Source organism: Gymnoscopelus microlampas, assembly GCF_963454915.1.
Source record: "Gymnoscopelus microlampas genome assembly, chromosome: 16".
NCBI lineage: Eukaryota > Metazoa > Chordata > Actinopteri > Myctophiformes > Myctophidae > Gymnoscopelus > Gymnoscopelus microlampas.
Genome location: NC_139953.1, coordinates 683,392 through 700,000, shown reverse-complemented (window position 1 = coordinate 700,000; position 16,609 = coordinate 683,392). Strand labels below are relative to the sequence as shown.

At 40.5% G+C, this 16,609-nt stretch overlaps 1 protein-coding gene across 1 annotated transcript in view; it reads left to right on the top strand.

Moving 5' to 3' along the window:
- Nucleotides 1-8,203, top strand: part of cep170bb (centrosomal protein 170Bb) — a 45,573-nt gene extending 37,370 nt beyond the window's left edge. The window contains exons 21-26 of the mRNA XM_084082784.1: nt 1,050-1,091; nt 4,358-4,489; nt 5,653-5,741; nt 6,228-6,321; nt 6,414-6,465; nt 7,791-8,203. Of these exons, the coding sequence (XP_083938910.1) occupies nt 1,050-1,091; nt 4,358-4,489; nt 5,653-5,741; nt 6,228-6,321; nt 6,414-6,465; nt 7,791-7,960 (579 nt within the window). The 3' untranslated portion in view covers nt 7,961-8,203. The remainder of the gene's footprint in view (nt 1-1,049; nt 1,092-4,357; nt 4,490-5,652; nt 5,742-6,227; nt 6,322-6,413; nt 6,466-7,790) is intronic.
- Nucleotides 8,204-16,609: the final 8,406 nt, after the last annotated feature.

The window sequence follows — 16,609 nt, the reverse complement described above, 5'->3', positions numbered from 1 at the left end:
TTTAAAAAATATCAACAATTTGTATAGCCGCTATTTTCAAATAACCAATGTATTTGTTTAAAGTACTCATGTGGCTTATAGTCGCTTCTGTAGGTTTTTTTTCATAGACCTGGTTTCTTATTTCTCTTGCAAAATATCGCAACAGTGGAGGAAACATGGCAGCGACTCACTTAGCGTAAAAGAAAATGAAAACAGAGCCAATATGGCAACATTATGGCTTTGAAGCCGACAAAAGAGATGAAAACCGTGAAAACACTGTTTGGAAGAAACATTATTTATTTATTGGAAGAAAAATGCGACCCAAGTGGCCAAAGTCAGTATTACCAGTTTGGTTCGGTGTTAAATGAAAAAGCTAACCGGTTTGGACATTTTTATTAAACCTTAGTTAAAGCTCTGACTTTTGCACACTATAGTCTTCCAATTGTAGTACTTGGGCTTGGACGATATTAACCTCAAATCATTATCATGATTATTTCAAACTTTTGCCTTGATTGCGAAAAGAATACGTTTATAGAGAACATAGCAGATCCACAAGCTCACGTGTTACATCGCGAAGCGTTGTGAGCTTGCAGATCACTATTTTCCCTATTTCTGTACGCCCCCATAATGTACAATGAAGTATAAGTGGTTAATCAGATGAATCGATAAAAATAGATAAAATATATATTTATTATTATTTATTTATTTATTTGTTGTGGATTTGTTGATATATAATAAATAATACATACAAATACAACATTGCTTCTCCGTTATTGGATTTAACATGAGCTAGATTAAGTCGGTTATTGTATGTAAAAATTGGTTTCAATATATTTTCGGTTAATTTCCCAGCCCTATAAGTAATTGCCCTAGCACTAGTATGTAGCACTGGATAATACATTTGATGTGTTAAGTTTATGAGTTGTTTATAAGTTTGGGTTAGTTGAACAAGTGAAATCTAAAATGCTTCTGGCTGCATGGTCTCCATGCTTGGACACTCATGCGACTCTCTCTCTCTCTCTCTCTCTCTCTCTCTCTCTCTCTCTCTCTCTCTCTCTCCTCCTGTACAGAGAGCATTTACATTCTGTCCCACCAGGTCTCCACCATCACAGGTCTCTGTCTCACTTCCATCTGTCTCCTGCTCCCAAAAACACCTTGGTGGAATCAAACGCACCTCTTTCAAACCATTATGCCACTGATTTAGGGCAGAAAATAGCAGATCGACAAGCTCACAACGCGTCACAGACGCGTTGTGAGGTTGTCGATCTGCTATTTTCTGCGAAAGCTTTCCCCACAATACGGATGCTGAGGTTTAAGTGGTTAAAGGAAACTAAATTACTTTATTTCTATTGTTTTCTTATTCGTAAAATATTCCCCAATGGGGAATGAAAAACTTTCTTGAAGTGAATCGGAGATGGAGAATAGCTACAAAAAAAACGATATAAAAATCCTTTCATAAACTCCAAAACACTGCTCTTAGTGTGTCCCAGATATCTTCTATACATTCATATAACACTACAGTAAAAAACACTTCTAAAATCTTGATGAAAACAGACTTTTTAATTAGCTTAATCTTCATGGAAATAGACTTTTTCATTCACTGTTCAAACACGTGCATGTGTGCAAAAGGTGCATGGGTGTGCCCGTGTAGTTCAACCGGAGCTCATTCAAACGCACATGAGTGCTCGTTAACAAAGTTTATTTTTTTCTTTTGTGGTTATATTTTGGGAAAATAAATGCCGTAAAGGGATAGGATACAACCAGAACTGCAATATGAGTGGTGTTTTGGAGTTGATGAATTCATCAAGTTTCTTTTTAGTTTTTGGATTCTTCATTCACCGTTGAGGAATGGTTTACAAATGAAACATCTCTGTGTGTTAATTAAAGACATCGCAGGGTAAGACAACGATAGAAATAAAGTAATTTCTTGGGTGAAGTATTTTGTTAAGCCCAGTCCACACCAATGACTTGCGATGCAACAAGTTGCAACTGCTGGAACTGGTTGCACATTGCAACTCGTTGCGTTGCGAAGCATTGGTGGTGACTGGCCTTAACACAAGATGAAACCCCCCAAACGTGCATGCACACATACACACATACACAGTCTTGTGTGTGTGTTGACCACTTGAGCCCTACAGTACATGTATATACTTATGAGATTAATAGCGAAAACAGTCCATCTACAAGCTCACAACGTGTTGTGAGCTGACTTTTGACTTTTTTAAGCCTCACTGGCGTTTGAAAATGTACGTGTTTGAAAATGTTCGTCCACCTCCCCCAATGTGTTTCCTTCCCTCACTGCCCCCCCCCCCCCCCCCCCCCCCCCCGCCCCCATCACTGATCCTAACACTCCTCCCCCTCATCTGGTGTTGGATTTTGGATTTGCCTTCGTCATGTTTGATTGGTCAGGTTCTGTATCCCATCAGCCGTTTTTTGTCGGTAACGTTACAGTTAATGGAAACTGTCACGTCGATCTATCATCTAACCAGCTTGGATCCCAGCACCACTAAAACTCACTGCATATACACACCTGTTCTGCACTTACTGCATGCTGATGGGTGCATGTGCCCGGGGTCAACACACAATAACCTGTGTCATTGGGGGTTATTCATACAGTTTTAGTGCATAAATACATGGAGATTTGTTTTTGTTTTTGTCACATTCCTGAGCGAATAATCCAATATTTGACTAATTAGAGTTACTAGGAGACCAATCTTAACGAGAGCAACACTATATTTAAAACATTGTCTTTGAACCTGGATCATCAGTAGGCTCAGTGATTACACTGTGAGACTTGAGTTTATATTATTATTCTATAGAGTGTTGCATTGGTCTCCTACCACAGTGAGTTATTGGCTCAGGAATGCGACAAAAACTAAACAATCTCCATGAAATCAAGGCTTCATGGGGTGTGTAGCTGATAGAAAATAAGTCACTGTTTGGGTGAAGTATTCCTTTAACGAATCATTGTTCTCACTTTAGACCCGTTAGATGCAAAAAGCATAGTTAACTGTACATAATAAAGGATTTATTCACCTTACCCAGGCATTATTTCCACTTTCTACCAGGCAGCTGCAAAAAAAAAAAAAAAACTGTTGCATAGTTAACCACTAATAAATGCATAGGGTTAGGGTTAAAGTATATTTTAATGTTAATAATCAGTCTATCAACCAATGTTTCCAATAAGTGGTCATAAATGGCTGATCATTTAACAATAAACATACTTATAATGCTATTATTAACAGTTATATTGTTGTATTAACACAAAATAAGGGCCTTAAATACCTATTCATTAATGCTTATTCACTAGGGATGCACAATATTGAAATTTTGGCCGATATCCGATTACAGATTATTTGCATGGGCAAATCTACCGGTACCGCAATCCAAGTTTCCAGTAAGGTTTACCTTCAACCTGCAATACAGTAACTGTGATTGTGGGTGCAGATGCAGACTTCTAATAAACAGTGCTTTGTTATTACCTGACTTATTAGGCCTACTGAGGCACATTGTAGTTCAAACTATGTAAATATGGTGGGGGTTTTTTTTGGGGGGGGGGTTTACTTCACTTTTTATGAAACCTTTTGTTTTAATGAATAAAATGTAATTGTGTATAACTCATACAATCGGGGTGGTTGTATTTGGTCTCCCTGCTCTTCTATTGAGACATTTAAATTGTGTCAAAGGTCATGTCTTTCACGTTCAAACAAAAATAATATTATTTTTATATCAATATTGCATTTTTAATGCTGATATTGCTGATACCGATATGATGACAGATTAACCGTGCATCCCTATGTTTTACAACGACATACCTGCTTAGAAAAGTCCCACGGTAACATGACACCTTCAGTGACATCAACAAATCATGTGATTAACCCATTTTGATCCGAGGTCGATTCTACAAATGTCTCAAAACGTATGTTGCTATATCAGTAGTTCTCAAACTTTTTCATGTCAAGGACCCCCAAAATTATATGTATTTGGCCGCCGACCCCATCTAAAAATATTTCATGCCAGGGATCCCTAAAAACAAGGATTTGACAAAAAAAATTGCTTTAAAATATATACTGTATGTTCAAAGATTTGCACACATTTTCATGATTTTTCAGAAAATAGCAGATCGCGCTATGAGATTGTATCTGCTATTTTTGAATAGCCAAAGTATAAAATAAAATATAAAATGACACAGATGCTTTCCCGGTTTTAATGATTTAAGCTGCAGATATAGTGTGATAAAAGCTGTTGTTGGGTTTTTATTATTTTTATGAATAACCCCCTCTGTCTGTGTGGGTGGTGGTGGTCCTTACAGCCTCACCTCACACACATACACACACACAACATGGCGGAGCGTGTTTTCACTCTATTCTCTTTGCAGCTGGTCCAGCGTATTCCTGAGGCCAGCTTAAACTACCAGAAGGTTCCACCCGGTACCACCGCTGTTCTGGACCCAAACATGAACGAACCAGAGCCCGGGTCTATGCCCCGACGCCCCTGGAACCGAGAAGAGGTCACTGTCTTAGCCCCTTATTTATTCAGTCCACAGTCTGTGACTGTGTGGTTTGGCATATGCAGCGACACACAGTCAAATAAAGTGATGTGAACTCGAGGTGCAGTTAGTTTTGGTCTGCTGGGAACTACAGAATTCAACACATTCTCACACCCGGGTTGTACCGCAGTAATGAGTCGGCCAAAGTCTTGACCAAGCGTCAGACCTGTGACGCAACAGGCTTCCCGACCATGTTGACGACGACGAAATTATTCATGATAACATTATGTACGATTCCAAACATGTCGTCAGATGTGGACATCGCACCGCTCGGCACAGGCACTCACTCAGCTAGCGCCTTGCTCGGCCATTCCTCGTGGAGCTTAAGTCTCCTTATGATGGTGCACCTGCCAACCTATTATGAGCTGGGAGAGGAGGGAATGGAGACCGTTGCTAATTCCCATGGGCGAAAATTCTGTTTCGGCTTCACCCAGCTGATGGCTGCTCAGGTGGTCGTGATGAGTGCTCAGGGCGAGCTGTTAGGGGTTAGGTGCCTTGCTCAGAGACACGTCGAAAAGGTAGACAATGGCAGCGAACCGGTGACCTTCTGATTACCAGAATGTGTGTACGCAACTCCACATTTCATTGTCAGTCATGTGAAGTGGAACTACCGGGAATGGTGAAAAGCAGCGCGGCAGGGAAGCCCGTCGTGTCAAACATCTAACGCGTGGTCAGATTTTGACCAACTCGTCACCATATTACGTCCTGGTAGTGATGACGTGTAGCAGAGGTCCATGGTTCAACAGGAAGTGTTGGGCGTACAGTCAGACAGACAGTAGTGCCTGCTCTTTGTCCTGCTGTAGAACATGTTTAACCCAGGATGGCCGTCATGTAACTGGCTGAGACGGAGGGAAGGAATTGCTTGTTTATTTTCATGTGATATCACCAAAAGCCTTGCTGTCGGCGTGCCTGCTTTGTTGTCGAGCGATTTTCAAAAGCCATGCATTTTGTTGTAGCACGTATGCAGGATGTTAAGTTGAGAAAAAACAAGCATTCCTCTTCCTATGCTATGCTTGTTAGAACAATACAGTCCACTGCACTGTATCCATCTGAACAGAGTGTGAATGTAATGTGTGGCACTGTGGGTTGGTTTGATACGTTTCTCGTCTAACCCCTCCCTCCAGGTGATTCTGGATAACCTGATGTTGAACCCGGTGTCACAGCTGTCCCAAGCTATCAGGGAGAACACTGAACAACTGGCTGACAAAATGAAGTAAGTCTTCACAACAGCAAGTAGGACGTGACCACGGGTACACTGTCTCAACTTCTCTCAATATCCTTAACCACTTACGTGAGCCTTATATACTTTTTTCCTATTTTTATGGCAACTATAACAAGAACGGGTCATGTTTTTTGAACTGAGGGTTAGAGTGACTGAGAAATGATGCCCACAACACTCCAGATTAAGTAAAAGGCATTAAGGTGTCGGCTCAATAATAATTATCATAAAAGTGATCAACGCTGAGGAAGACATGTTTGGTTTGTATGCGTCCGTTGTTTCTGTCCGTGAGAGGCAAATAAAACCATGTGAAAAGGACATTCATTGTGTGCTGGCTGTTTCCTCACCTTTAGAGTGACTGTCCCATGTTTAATCCCTGCTATCAAACTGTAGTTGAGCGAGGCACTACTCCTGCACTGCTGCTAGATGTAATAGAGTACTTGTACTCTAATTTGCGTTGACTGTTATGTGTCCGTTCAGGGTTTTGTTCCATAACAAGATGGAGGTCTGGGAGGAGATTGAAGCCAAAATTAACACGGAGAATGAAGTCCCCATTCTGAAGACCTCCAATAAGGTCGGACTGAAGTGATGGCATTGTGTCTGTTTATGTCACTTTGTCACTTTATCAAAGTCTTTTTAATGCAATTGTCTTGTGTCGTCCAACAGGAAATCAGCTCCATTCTCAAAGAGCTGAGACGAGTCCAGAGGCAGCTGGAAGGTGAATACAATTCAATAGAGTTCAAAATAATCCAATATAGTTCAATAAAATTCAATAGAATTCAATAGATTATATACAGTAAAGTTCAATAGAATTCAGTAGAGTTCAATAGAGTCAGCCTGCTTCTCAACAACCACAATTAGAAACTTGACACATTTTAATAGCATTTTGTTTAAAGAGCGCTTCACCCATGTTCAACCTTATCTTGGTATAATTGGTCCTCACTAATGCTCTGTCTACTCTGTGTCTCAGAGGAGGAAACCTGCCTTCTTAAATGATTGTTTTATTATAGATGCCAGAACAATGGCTTCCATTTCAGCATGCTAACCTTTTGAGAAAGAGAATGGCTGTAGTTTTTCATTGGCTTGGAATCCCATCCGTGATGTCATTGGTTGGCAGGTTTTTGAACTGTCCACACCCCTCCAAGGAGACACAGAGTGAGTAAACAGAATGGTGGAATCCCAGTTGTAGAGTGGAGGGCAGTCACCATTATGTCATTTTACTTGACGATTAATTGTCACTCAAATAATTAAGATTAACAATTTGATTGTGTTCCTGTCGTTGAACATTTCTGTTTGGCTTCGTAAACAAAAGGTGTACAGGGCAGATATGACAAATAACTATTACCCCAAAAAATAGTGGAAATAGACTATCTACAAGCTCAAAACGCATCACATCGTCACGCGTTTTGAATGTTTGAACATATTTGAACATTTTCAACATGGAAATGATGATTATGACGATTATGCAAAACATAATTTGTGAATTTATCTCCAATAAATTGCGATCACGTGATCATGTAATAATTGAGTGTAGTCAGTGGTGTAAAGTAACTGAGTACATTTACTCAAATGCTGTACTTAAGTAAAACTTTGAGGTATTTTCACTTTACTGGAGTATTTCCAGTTTTCAGTACGTTTACTTTTACTCCACTACATCTCAGAGACAAATATTGTATTTTTACTCCGCTACAATTATTTGAAAACTTTAGTGACTGGTTACTTTGCAGATAAAAATGATTAAAACATTCATTAACCCCTTTAGCCCTGTTTTATACATAGGCTATTTGAAAATAGGCGATCTACAAGCTCACAACGCGCCACAATACGACGCGTTAAACAGTTTAGTACTCTTACTTTTGGTACTTAAAGTATATTTTGATGCCAATACTTTTGTACGTTTAGTCAAGTAACATTCTGAACACAGACCTTTAACTTGTAACAGAGTATTTTTATATTGTGGTATTGCTACTTTTACTTAAGTAAAATATCTGAGTACTTCCTCCACCACTGAGTGTATTGATATTTGAATGCTCCTCTCTGCAGTCATAAACACCATCGTGGAGCCCCAGCCTCGGCCCTCCTCCAAGGAGAAGAAACAGCCAGGGAGCAGCCGCCCCCCCGGGGCCACAGGGGCCCGCGGCAGTCCTTCCAACGCCAACGAACACGCCAAGAGATCCCCCCGAGGACCCAACGGAGGCCAACATATGGCCTAAACCACACAGCACTCTGCTCTGCAAGGACATCATGATGAGGGTAGCGACGATAGTCCTACCCTAAACGTCACTAATCCGTTAAAATCTGTGTCATTTTAGATTTCTATTCTATTTAGCTATTTCTTTGGCATAGCTTGTAGATCTGCTTTTTTTTTTTTTTTTGAGAATCTGTGCAAATTTTTGAATATATATATTTTTTTAAAGCGAACATTTGTAACTCAAACCTTTGCCTCTGCGGGTCCCAGGAACAAAATGTTTTACAAAACGTTTGCTTTAAAAAATATATATTCAAAGATTTGCAAAAATGTTCACGATTTTTCAAAAATAGCAGATCTACAAGCTCATAGCGCGGCAAAGAAATCTTAAAATGACACCGATGCTTTCCTGGTCTTAATGGGCTCAATAGAATACAACAGCTCATCCCTGTATCTGATGGTGTTTTATCATAATAATGTATATCGTCGCTGTCTGGTGGAAACCTTAGTAGGTCTTAACGTAACTTTTCAGGAAATAGAACAAGGAACCTGTGTTCCAATGGATCCAATGTAGTTATTATTTAGCCACAAGCTCTCGTTAATACTTTTCATTGGTTCAATATTTATAAAACACACGCTCGCAGACACGTAATCACTTTTTCAAAAAAAAAAATCAAAAATAGCAAAAAATGCCGAACACAAGCTGACAACGCGACACTTGGTGAGCTTGGGGGGCTATTTTTGCTACTTTTGTGCAACAATCTTGTATTACGAAGTAGGGCATTAATAAAAGATAAAACAAATCTAAAGTTCAAATATGAAGATACAAGGTTTCTGCCTGACAGCAATATGATATAATAATGTAGCAACTCTATTTGTAGCTATCTTACAGTGAGGTGATGGGCGCTATGTTTACATACAGACATACAGTATCAGAATAATCATTCATAATGTGCTTACAGTCTTATTCCATCTTGAATAAGCTGCCGCTGCGTTTCCTGTGGCTTTGTGTCAATCTCTGCTTCCTGCTGTACAGTAGTCATGGCAACAGAAAGATGCCGGTTCCCGTGGTAACTTAGTCGTTTACTTGCTCGTTGAGAAAGTCAGGCAATAGCTGCAGGAACGCCTCGTAACTTGTAGATCTGCTATTTGCGCGACACCATCATACGATAAAATATGAACCAGGCATAAATCTTTCCGGGGTCAGGGGTCAACGTTACATATGATAACATATTAATCCAGTTGTTGATATAAAAAAACATAACAGGAACTGGATACTTGAGTTGAATATGAATGGGATTTTGTAGCATAATGTAAATGTAGCCATGTGATTATGATGCTATTATTAATTATGACGCTATCATTTATATAGCCATGGCACTGAACAAAAAATGTAAAAAATAAACACTACAACCGCTTCCATATCGCACAAGATCCTCAGTAACATTTAGGCTGAAATATGAAACTGAAGTTGCAACTATTTACTCGCTCTGCAGTAGTACAGTTAGTGGATTGTGTAAAAATAATAATATTCTTGATGACGTGTTTGATTTGTGCTTTGATAATCTGTTTGAACAGAACACTGAAGATATGATCAGAGGAAATATGAATCATAACATGTCATTTCTCTTTCTTTTTTTCCTCATGCGTCTGATTGTAGGTTTGATGTTGATTGTTGCGAGTCGAGAATGTCAACATGTCTGTTAAAGTGAAAACTAACTCAAAGCCTTCTGAAAACAGAATGAATGCAATTATTACATGAGACGAAGTACAATCTACTCTTAAGATTGCTCTCACACGTTGAGACAAAATGTATGCGTCTCTTTTCCCAAGCAAAGGATTTGAACCCACCCACACCCTTCCCGGTCTAAAGTTGTAACCTTTAAACTTCATCAGAGTAAGGCCTAATTCATACTTAGTCAAACATTTTTTTTTTCAAGTACAAATTAGGCTTCAGCTTCTGTCCATCCAACGGTTATGTCCTAAAATCGTATGTGTGTGTATGTGTTATTCATCTCACAGTTGATGTTCAGTCACCGAATGTGCACTTTTTTTCTTTCTTCATTTGAGGGAAACCTTGTCAATATGTTTGCAGTTTTTTAATTATTTATTTATTTATTTATTTATTTATTCATTTATTTATATTATTTATTTTCATTTAAGGTGTCATTGTATTTTCTACAACCAACGGGAATGTAACTGTGTATGATTCAATCGCCTACCCCAGAACGGACATCTGATTGGCTTACGCGTGATGATGTAACTGCTGCTGCTAGAGGTGATTGGTGTTTGACTTGATTTTTGTTGCAATGTAAGCAACCTCACTGTTGGTTGTTAGTTTTTTTTTTTTAATACAATCATATCCTTCCAGGGTTACTATTCATGGATGGAAGTGAACTTTTCTCTGTCATTTACAGTGTACATCACCATATTATTTGTAATAAACTGATTTCATGCAGGCAGTGGGAGTTATTTACTGGTCTGTCTGTCTGACTGTCTAATGCCTATCAAAGTGGGGTTCTTGAAATTAACCACACCGTAGAAATATTCTATATTTAGGGGTTCCTGGCATATCTTTTCAAATAGGGGTCCCCAGGCTAATATGTATCAATTTCAGGGTCCTTTACATGAGAAAGTTAGAGAAGCACTGCTGTAGCAGACACAACTTGGCAGCCATGCAGCAGTGAAATTGATGCGTTCATCTTTGTTGTGTATCAGACATGGTTTGTTACAGCGCTGGTTCTCAAACTTTTGAACCCTTTAAAACCTGGAAAGCATCTGTGTCATTTTAGCTATATACTGTATGTATGTGTGTTTGTTTGTTTTTTAGAAAATTAGGATTTAGAACATTGGTTTAGAACAGTGGTTCTCAAAAATAGCAGATATATTCAACCTCACAGCGTGTCACTTCATGCCCTGCTGCGAGCTTGTACATCTGCTATTTTTAGGTTTCGAGAGCCTGTAAGGCTTCGAACCCTATTACATCTCTACACTTTCACTATTATTATTATTATTATTCTTCCGCCGTTTTTGCCAGTTCTGGCCTAACCGCCTGGTCACTTCTTATGAAATTCGGCAATATGGTAGAGGGCTATGCCAAACGGCGAAAACCCGAAACTCACAACCATTGGCCAAAGGGTGGCGCTGTAGCACTCAATTGAACATGCCAACTTTGAACAGGTACAGCTCATGCCCTGTTCGACCTACAGCCATGAAACTTCGATACACACATGCGTCTCCTCATGCCTAACAACTTTCGCTGTTTGACTTTTGACCTCTGACCTTTAGATCTCCCACCATTTCGAATTCTATGAAAAGCAGTAAAAAGCAGTAAAAAAATCACTTCTCCTGGGATTTATGAGCAATCTGTACGAAACTGTATACACATGAACTTTGGACCAATGCCGACAAACGTAACTTAGCGGATTTTCCATAAGTGAAAACGTTAAGCTTTTATAAGCCAATGAAAATTGCAGCTTTTTTTAAATTATTCATCTGCCCCTAACACATACATGCAGACTCACATTTGTTTGACACTTTGCAATATTGTAGAGGGTCCTTCCAAGTATCACTGAAACCAATCTTACTACAATTGGTCAAAGGGGGGCGCTATAGCAATTTTTTGAAAATGCAAACTTTAAACAGGCAAAAGTCATGCCTCGTTTGGCCGACAGCCGTTAAACCTGCTTACACATGTGCCTTGACTCATGAGGAACACATGTATCACTTTGACCAGTAAGCTCTGCCCTTAGATTGTCTGCAATTTTGAGCAGTTTGAAAAACATTTAAATCCAGGATTTCTGAGCAATTTGCATGAAACTGTGTCAAATACATGTTTGAGGCCCTTTTTCACAGGTTCAGGTGTGTTGGTTCAATAGCTTGATCGCTTAATCATCTGCCTTGAAACCATAGGGTAGCCGGTTCGAATCCCACCTCAGGTAGACTTAATTATAATTGCATTGCACACAACATGACTATATCAATGAATACATGTGCAATTGTTAAAGATGACGAGAAATGAATACTTGAAAGTAGTTATTTTCAATGTATGACGTACTTCATTCGCGCTTTTGTTTTGTTTTGTTGGATTCTCCCTTTTCACTGTCTAAGGCTGTGTATTGGATAGCTCCACCAGTAGAGTGTGAGTCTCATGTGCCAAAGGTCCCCGGTTCGAATCCCACTTATTACAGTTCACATTTAAATTGCATTGTACAAAACATGACCCTGTTAATTCAGACATGTGCAATGTTTAGACAATAACACGAAATGCTTTTGAGAGTAGTTGTTTTTTATGTATGACATACTTTCTTGTGAAAATAGCCGATCTACAATCTCACACCTTTTTAGATAGCAACGCGTTGTGAGCTTGTAGATCGACTATTTTCCACTAGTTTCCATTCCGAAATATATTGAGCAGTTTGAAAAACATTTAAACCAAGGATTTCTGAGCAATTTGCGTGAAAGTGTGTCATGTGTGTAAACTCCCTTTTCACTAGTACAGGTCTGTTGGCCCAATGGCTTAATCATCTGCCTTGAAACCACAGGGTTCCTGGTTCGAATCCCACGTCATGTAGAATTCATTATAATTGCATTGCACACAACATGACTGTATCAATGAATACATGTGCAATTGTTAACCAGTAAACTCCGCCCTTAGATTGTCTGCAATTTTGAGCAGTTTGAAAAACATTTAAATCCACTATTTCTGAGCAATTTGCGTGAAAGTGTGTCATGTGTGTGAACTCCCTTTTCATCAGTTCGGGTCTGTTGGCCCAATGGCTTAATCATCTGCCTTGATACCAGAGGGTCGCCGGTTCAAATCTCACCTCATGCAGACCTCAACTCAATTGCATTGCACACAACATGACTGTATCAATGAATTAGGTTTCGAGAGCCATCAGGCTTCGAAAGCTATTACATCTCTACACTTTCACTATTATTATTAAGGTTTCGAGAGCCTATCAGGCTTCGAAGCCTTATTGGGTTCCTTGGCTTTCACTATTATTAAGGTTTCGAGAGCCTATCAGGCTTCGAAGCCTTATTGGGTTCCTTGGCTTTCACTATTATTAGGTTTCGAGAGCCTATCAGGCTTCGAACCCTATTACATCTGTAAGAGTTCATTATTCTTCCGCCGGTTTTGCCAGTTCTGGCCTAACCGCGTGGTCACTTTTTATGAAATTCGGCAATATGGTAGAGGGCTATGCCAAACGGCGAAAACCCGAAACTCACAAACATTGGCCAAAGGGTGGCGCTGTAGCACTCAATTGAAATATGCCAACTTTGAACAGGTACAACTCATGCCCTGTTTGACCCACAGCCATGAAACTTCGATGCACACATGCGTCTCCTCATGCCTAACAACTTTCACACTCTGACTTTTGACCTCTGACCTTTAGATCTCCCACCATTTCGAATTCTATGAAAAGCAGTAAAAAAGACTCTTCCTTCGTACAGATTGAGCAATCTGTACGAAACTGTATACACATGAACTTTGGACCAATGCCGACAGACGTGAGCAAGCGGATTTTCCATAAGTGAAAACGTTAAGCTTTTATAAGCCAATGAAAATTGCAGTTTTATGACAATTATTCATCTGCCCCTAAAACATACATGCAGACTCGCATTTGTTTGACACTTTGCAATATTGTAGAAGGTCATTCCAAGTATCACTGAAACCAATCTTACTCCAATTGGTCAAAGGGGGGCGCTATAGCAATTTTTTGAAAATGCAAACTTTAAACAGGCAAAAGTCATGCCTCGTTTGGCCGACAGCCGTTAAACCTGCTTACACATGTGCCTTGACTCATGAGGAACACATGTATCACTTTGACCAGTAAGCTCTGCCCTTAGATTGTCTGCAATTTTGAGCAGTTTGAAAAACATTTAAATCCAGGATTTCTGAGCAATTTGCGTGAAAGTGTGTCATGTGTGTGAACTCCCTTTTCACTAGTTCAGGTGTGTAGGTTCAATAGCTTGATAGCTTAATCATCTGCCTTGAAACCACAGGGTTGCTGGTTCGAATCCCACCTCAGGTAGACTTCATTATAATTGCATTGCACACAACATGACTATATCAATGAATACATGTGCAATTGTTAAAGATGACGAGAAATGCATACTTGAAAGTAGTTATTTTCAATGTATGACGTACTTCATTCGCGCTTTTGTTTTGTTTTGTTGGATTCTCCCTTTTCACTGTCGAAGGCTGTGTATTGGATAGCTCCACCAGTAGAGTGTGAGTCTCATGTGCCGAAGGTCCCTGGTTCGAATCCCACTTATTACAGTTCACATTTAAATTGCATTGTACAAAACATGACCCTGTTAATTCAGACATGTGCAATGTTTAGACAATAACACGAAATGCTTTTGAGAGTAGTTGTTTTTTATGTATGACATACTTTCTTGTGAAAATAGCCGATCTACAATCTCACACCTTTTTAGATAGCAACGCGTTGTGAGCTTGTAGATCGACTATTTTCCACTAGTTTCCATTCCGAAATATATTGAGCAGTTTGAAAAACATTTAAACCAAGGATTTCTGAGCAATTTGCGTGAAAGTGTGTCATGTGTGTGTGAACTCCCTTTTCACTAGTACAGGTCTGTTGGCCCAATGGCTTAATCATCTGCCTTGAAACCACAGGGTTCCTGGTTCGAATCCCACGTCATGTAGAATTCATTATAATTGCATTGCACACAACATGACTGTATCAATGAATGCATGTGCAATTGTTAACCAGTAAACTCCGCCCTTAGATTGTCTGCAATTTTGAGCAGTTTGAAAAACATTTAAATCCAGTATTTCTGAGCAATTTGCGTGGAAGTGTGTCATGTGTGTGAACTCCCTTTTCATCAGTTCGGGTCTGTTGGCCCAATGGCTTAATCATCTGCCTTGATACCAGAGGATCGCCGGTTCAGATCTCAGATGTAATTATTAATACAACACCTACAGTAACCACATACAGCCGATCTACAATGTGACGCGTTATGAGCTTGTATGTATATAATCTCTCAAGAACAGATTCCGACCTGCGGTGGAATCTGTCGGAGCGGTTCGTCCTAACCAGTGCGCATTGGCTAAAAGTGGGCGTGCCTTCAGACCAGGAAGTGGGCCGCGCTTTACCCAATCAAATGTAGTGGGCGGGATTCACGTGTCCATCCACCATGATCCACCCTCCCCCCCTCGAAACTAGCCGAAACTAATTTAACAATAGCGTCCTCGGAGCGGACAAAACCACGGAAAGATATTCACATTTTAAATTACTCTTTCATCATAGAAACAAGTGGGCTTATAACCAAAACCATCCATGTTCTCTGGGAGAAGTGGTGTTAGTGTTCCGTGTAGAAATATTGTTAGTGGGAATGAAAACATGGTCGCACCAACCGGAAGTGATGCGCTATAGGCAGACATGAAACCGGTGTTTCCCTGCGCTCTAGTCTAACATTATACTCCTGCCAGACTCCACAGAATATCAGAAAAGCAGAGGTCGCTGTTTTTCATTTTCTGTGGGGTCTGGCTACGCGAGACTAGTATGTATATAATAAGCAACCCATGCTGTATGATAACTTACCACATATGAAATCCAATTCTGTCTATCCAATGGCTCAGTCTGTACTGTGGCCATAGCTGAGTGGTTAGTGAGCCCACCTAGGGAGCCAGAGGCCCTGGTTGCCCCAGGTACGATTCCAGGCCAGGCCAGCAAATGTGTCGATGAAATGAAATTTGTCCCTGAGCAAGACTCTTAACCCCTAATTGCTCACAGGCCCTCATTGGAAACAAGACCGCAAGGACTTTCATGAACGGACCTGGAATTATCCTTATCCTTTACACTGTCTACCCACAAGTCTATAGGTCCCTGGTTCAAACCCCAATTTAACCGGTCCAAATATAATTTACTGAACAAAAATCATGACTTTGTTAATTAATGCATGTTCACTTCTTCTCTCTCGCTCTCTCTCTTACTGCCTCTCTCTCTCTCTCTCTCTCTCTCTCTCTCTCTCTCTCTCTCTCTCTCTCTCTGCCACTCTGTCACTGTCTGTCTGCCAGTCTGCCACTCTGTCACTGTCTGTCTGTCTGCCAGTCTGCCACTCTGTCACTGTCTGTCTGCCAGTCTGCCACTCTGTCACTCTGTCACTCTGTCACAGTCTGTCTGTCTGCCAGTCTGCCACTCTGTCACTGTCTGTCTGTCTGCCAGTCTGCCACTCTGTCACTGTCTGTCTGTCTGCCAGTCTGCCAGTCTGCCACTCTGTCACAGTCTGTCTGTCTGTCTGCCAGTCTGCAACTCTGTCACTGTCTGTCTGTCTGTCTGCCAGTCTGCCAGTCTGCCACAGTCTGTCTGTCTGCCAGTCTGCCACTCTGTCACTGTCTGTCTGTCTGCCAGTCTGCCACTCTGCCACTCTGTCACAGTCTGTCTGTTTGTCTGTCTGCCACTCTGTCACAGTCTGCCAGTCTGCCAGTCTGTCACAGTCTGCCAGTCTGCCACTCTGTCACTGTCTGTCTGTCTGTCTGCCAGTCTGCCAGTCTGCCACAGTCTGTCTGTCTGCCAGTCTGCCAGTCTGCCACAGTCTGTCACAGTCTGCCAGTCTGCCAGTCTGCCACTCTGTCACAGTCTGCCAGTCTGCCATTATTCTCGAAACCGCTCATTGCTGCTTGCAGCTATATTTTAACATTTCCTTT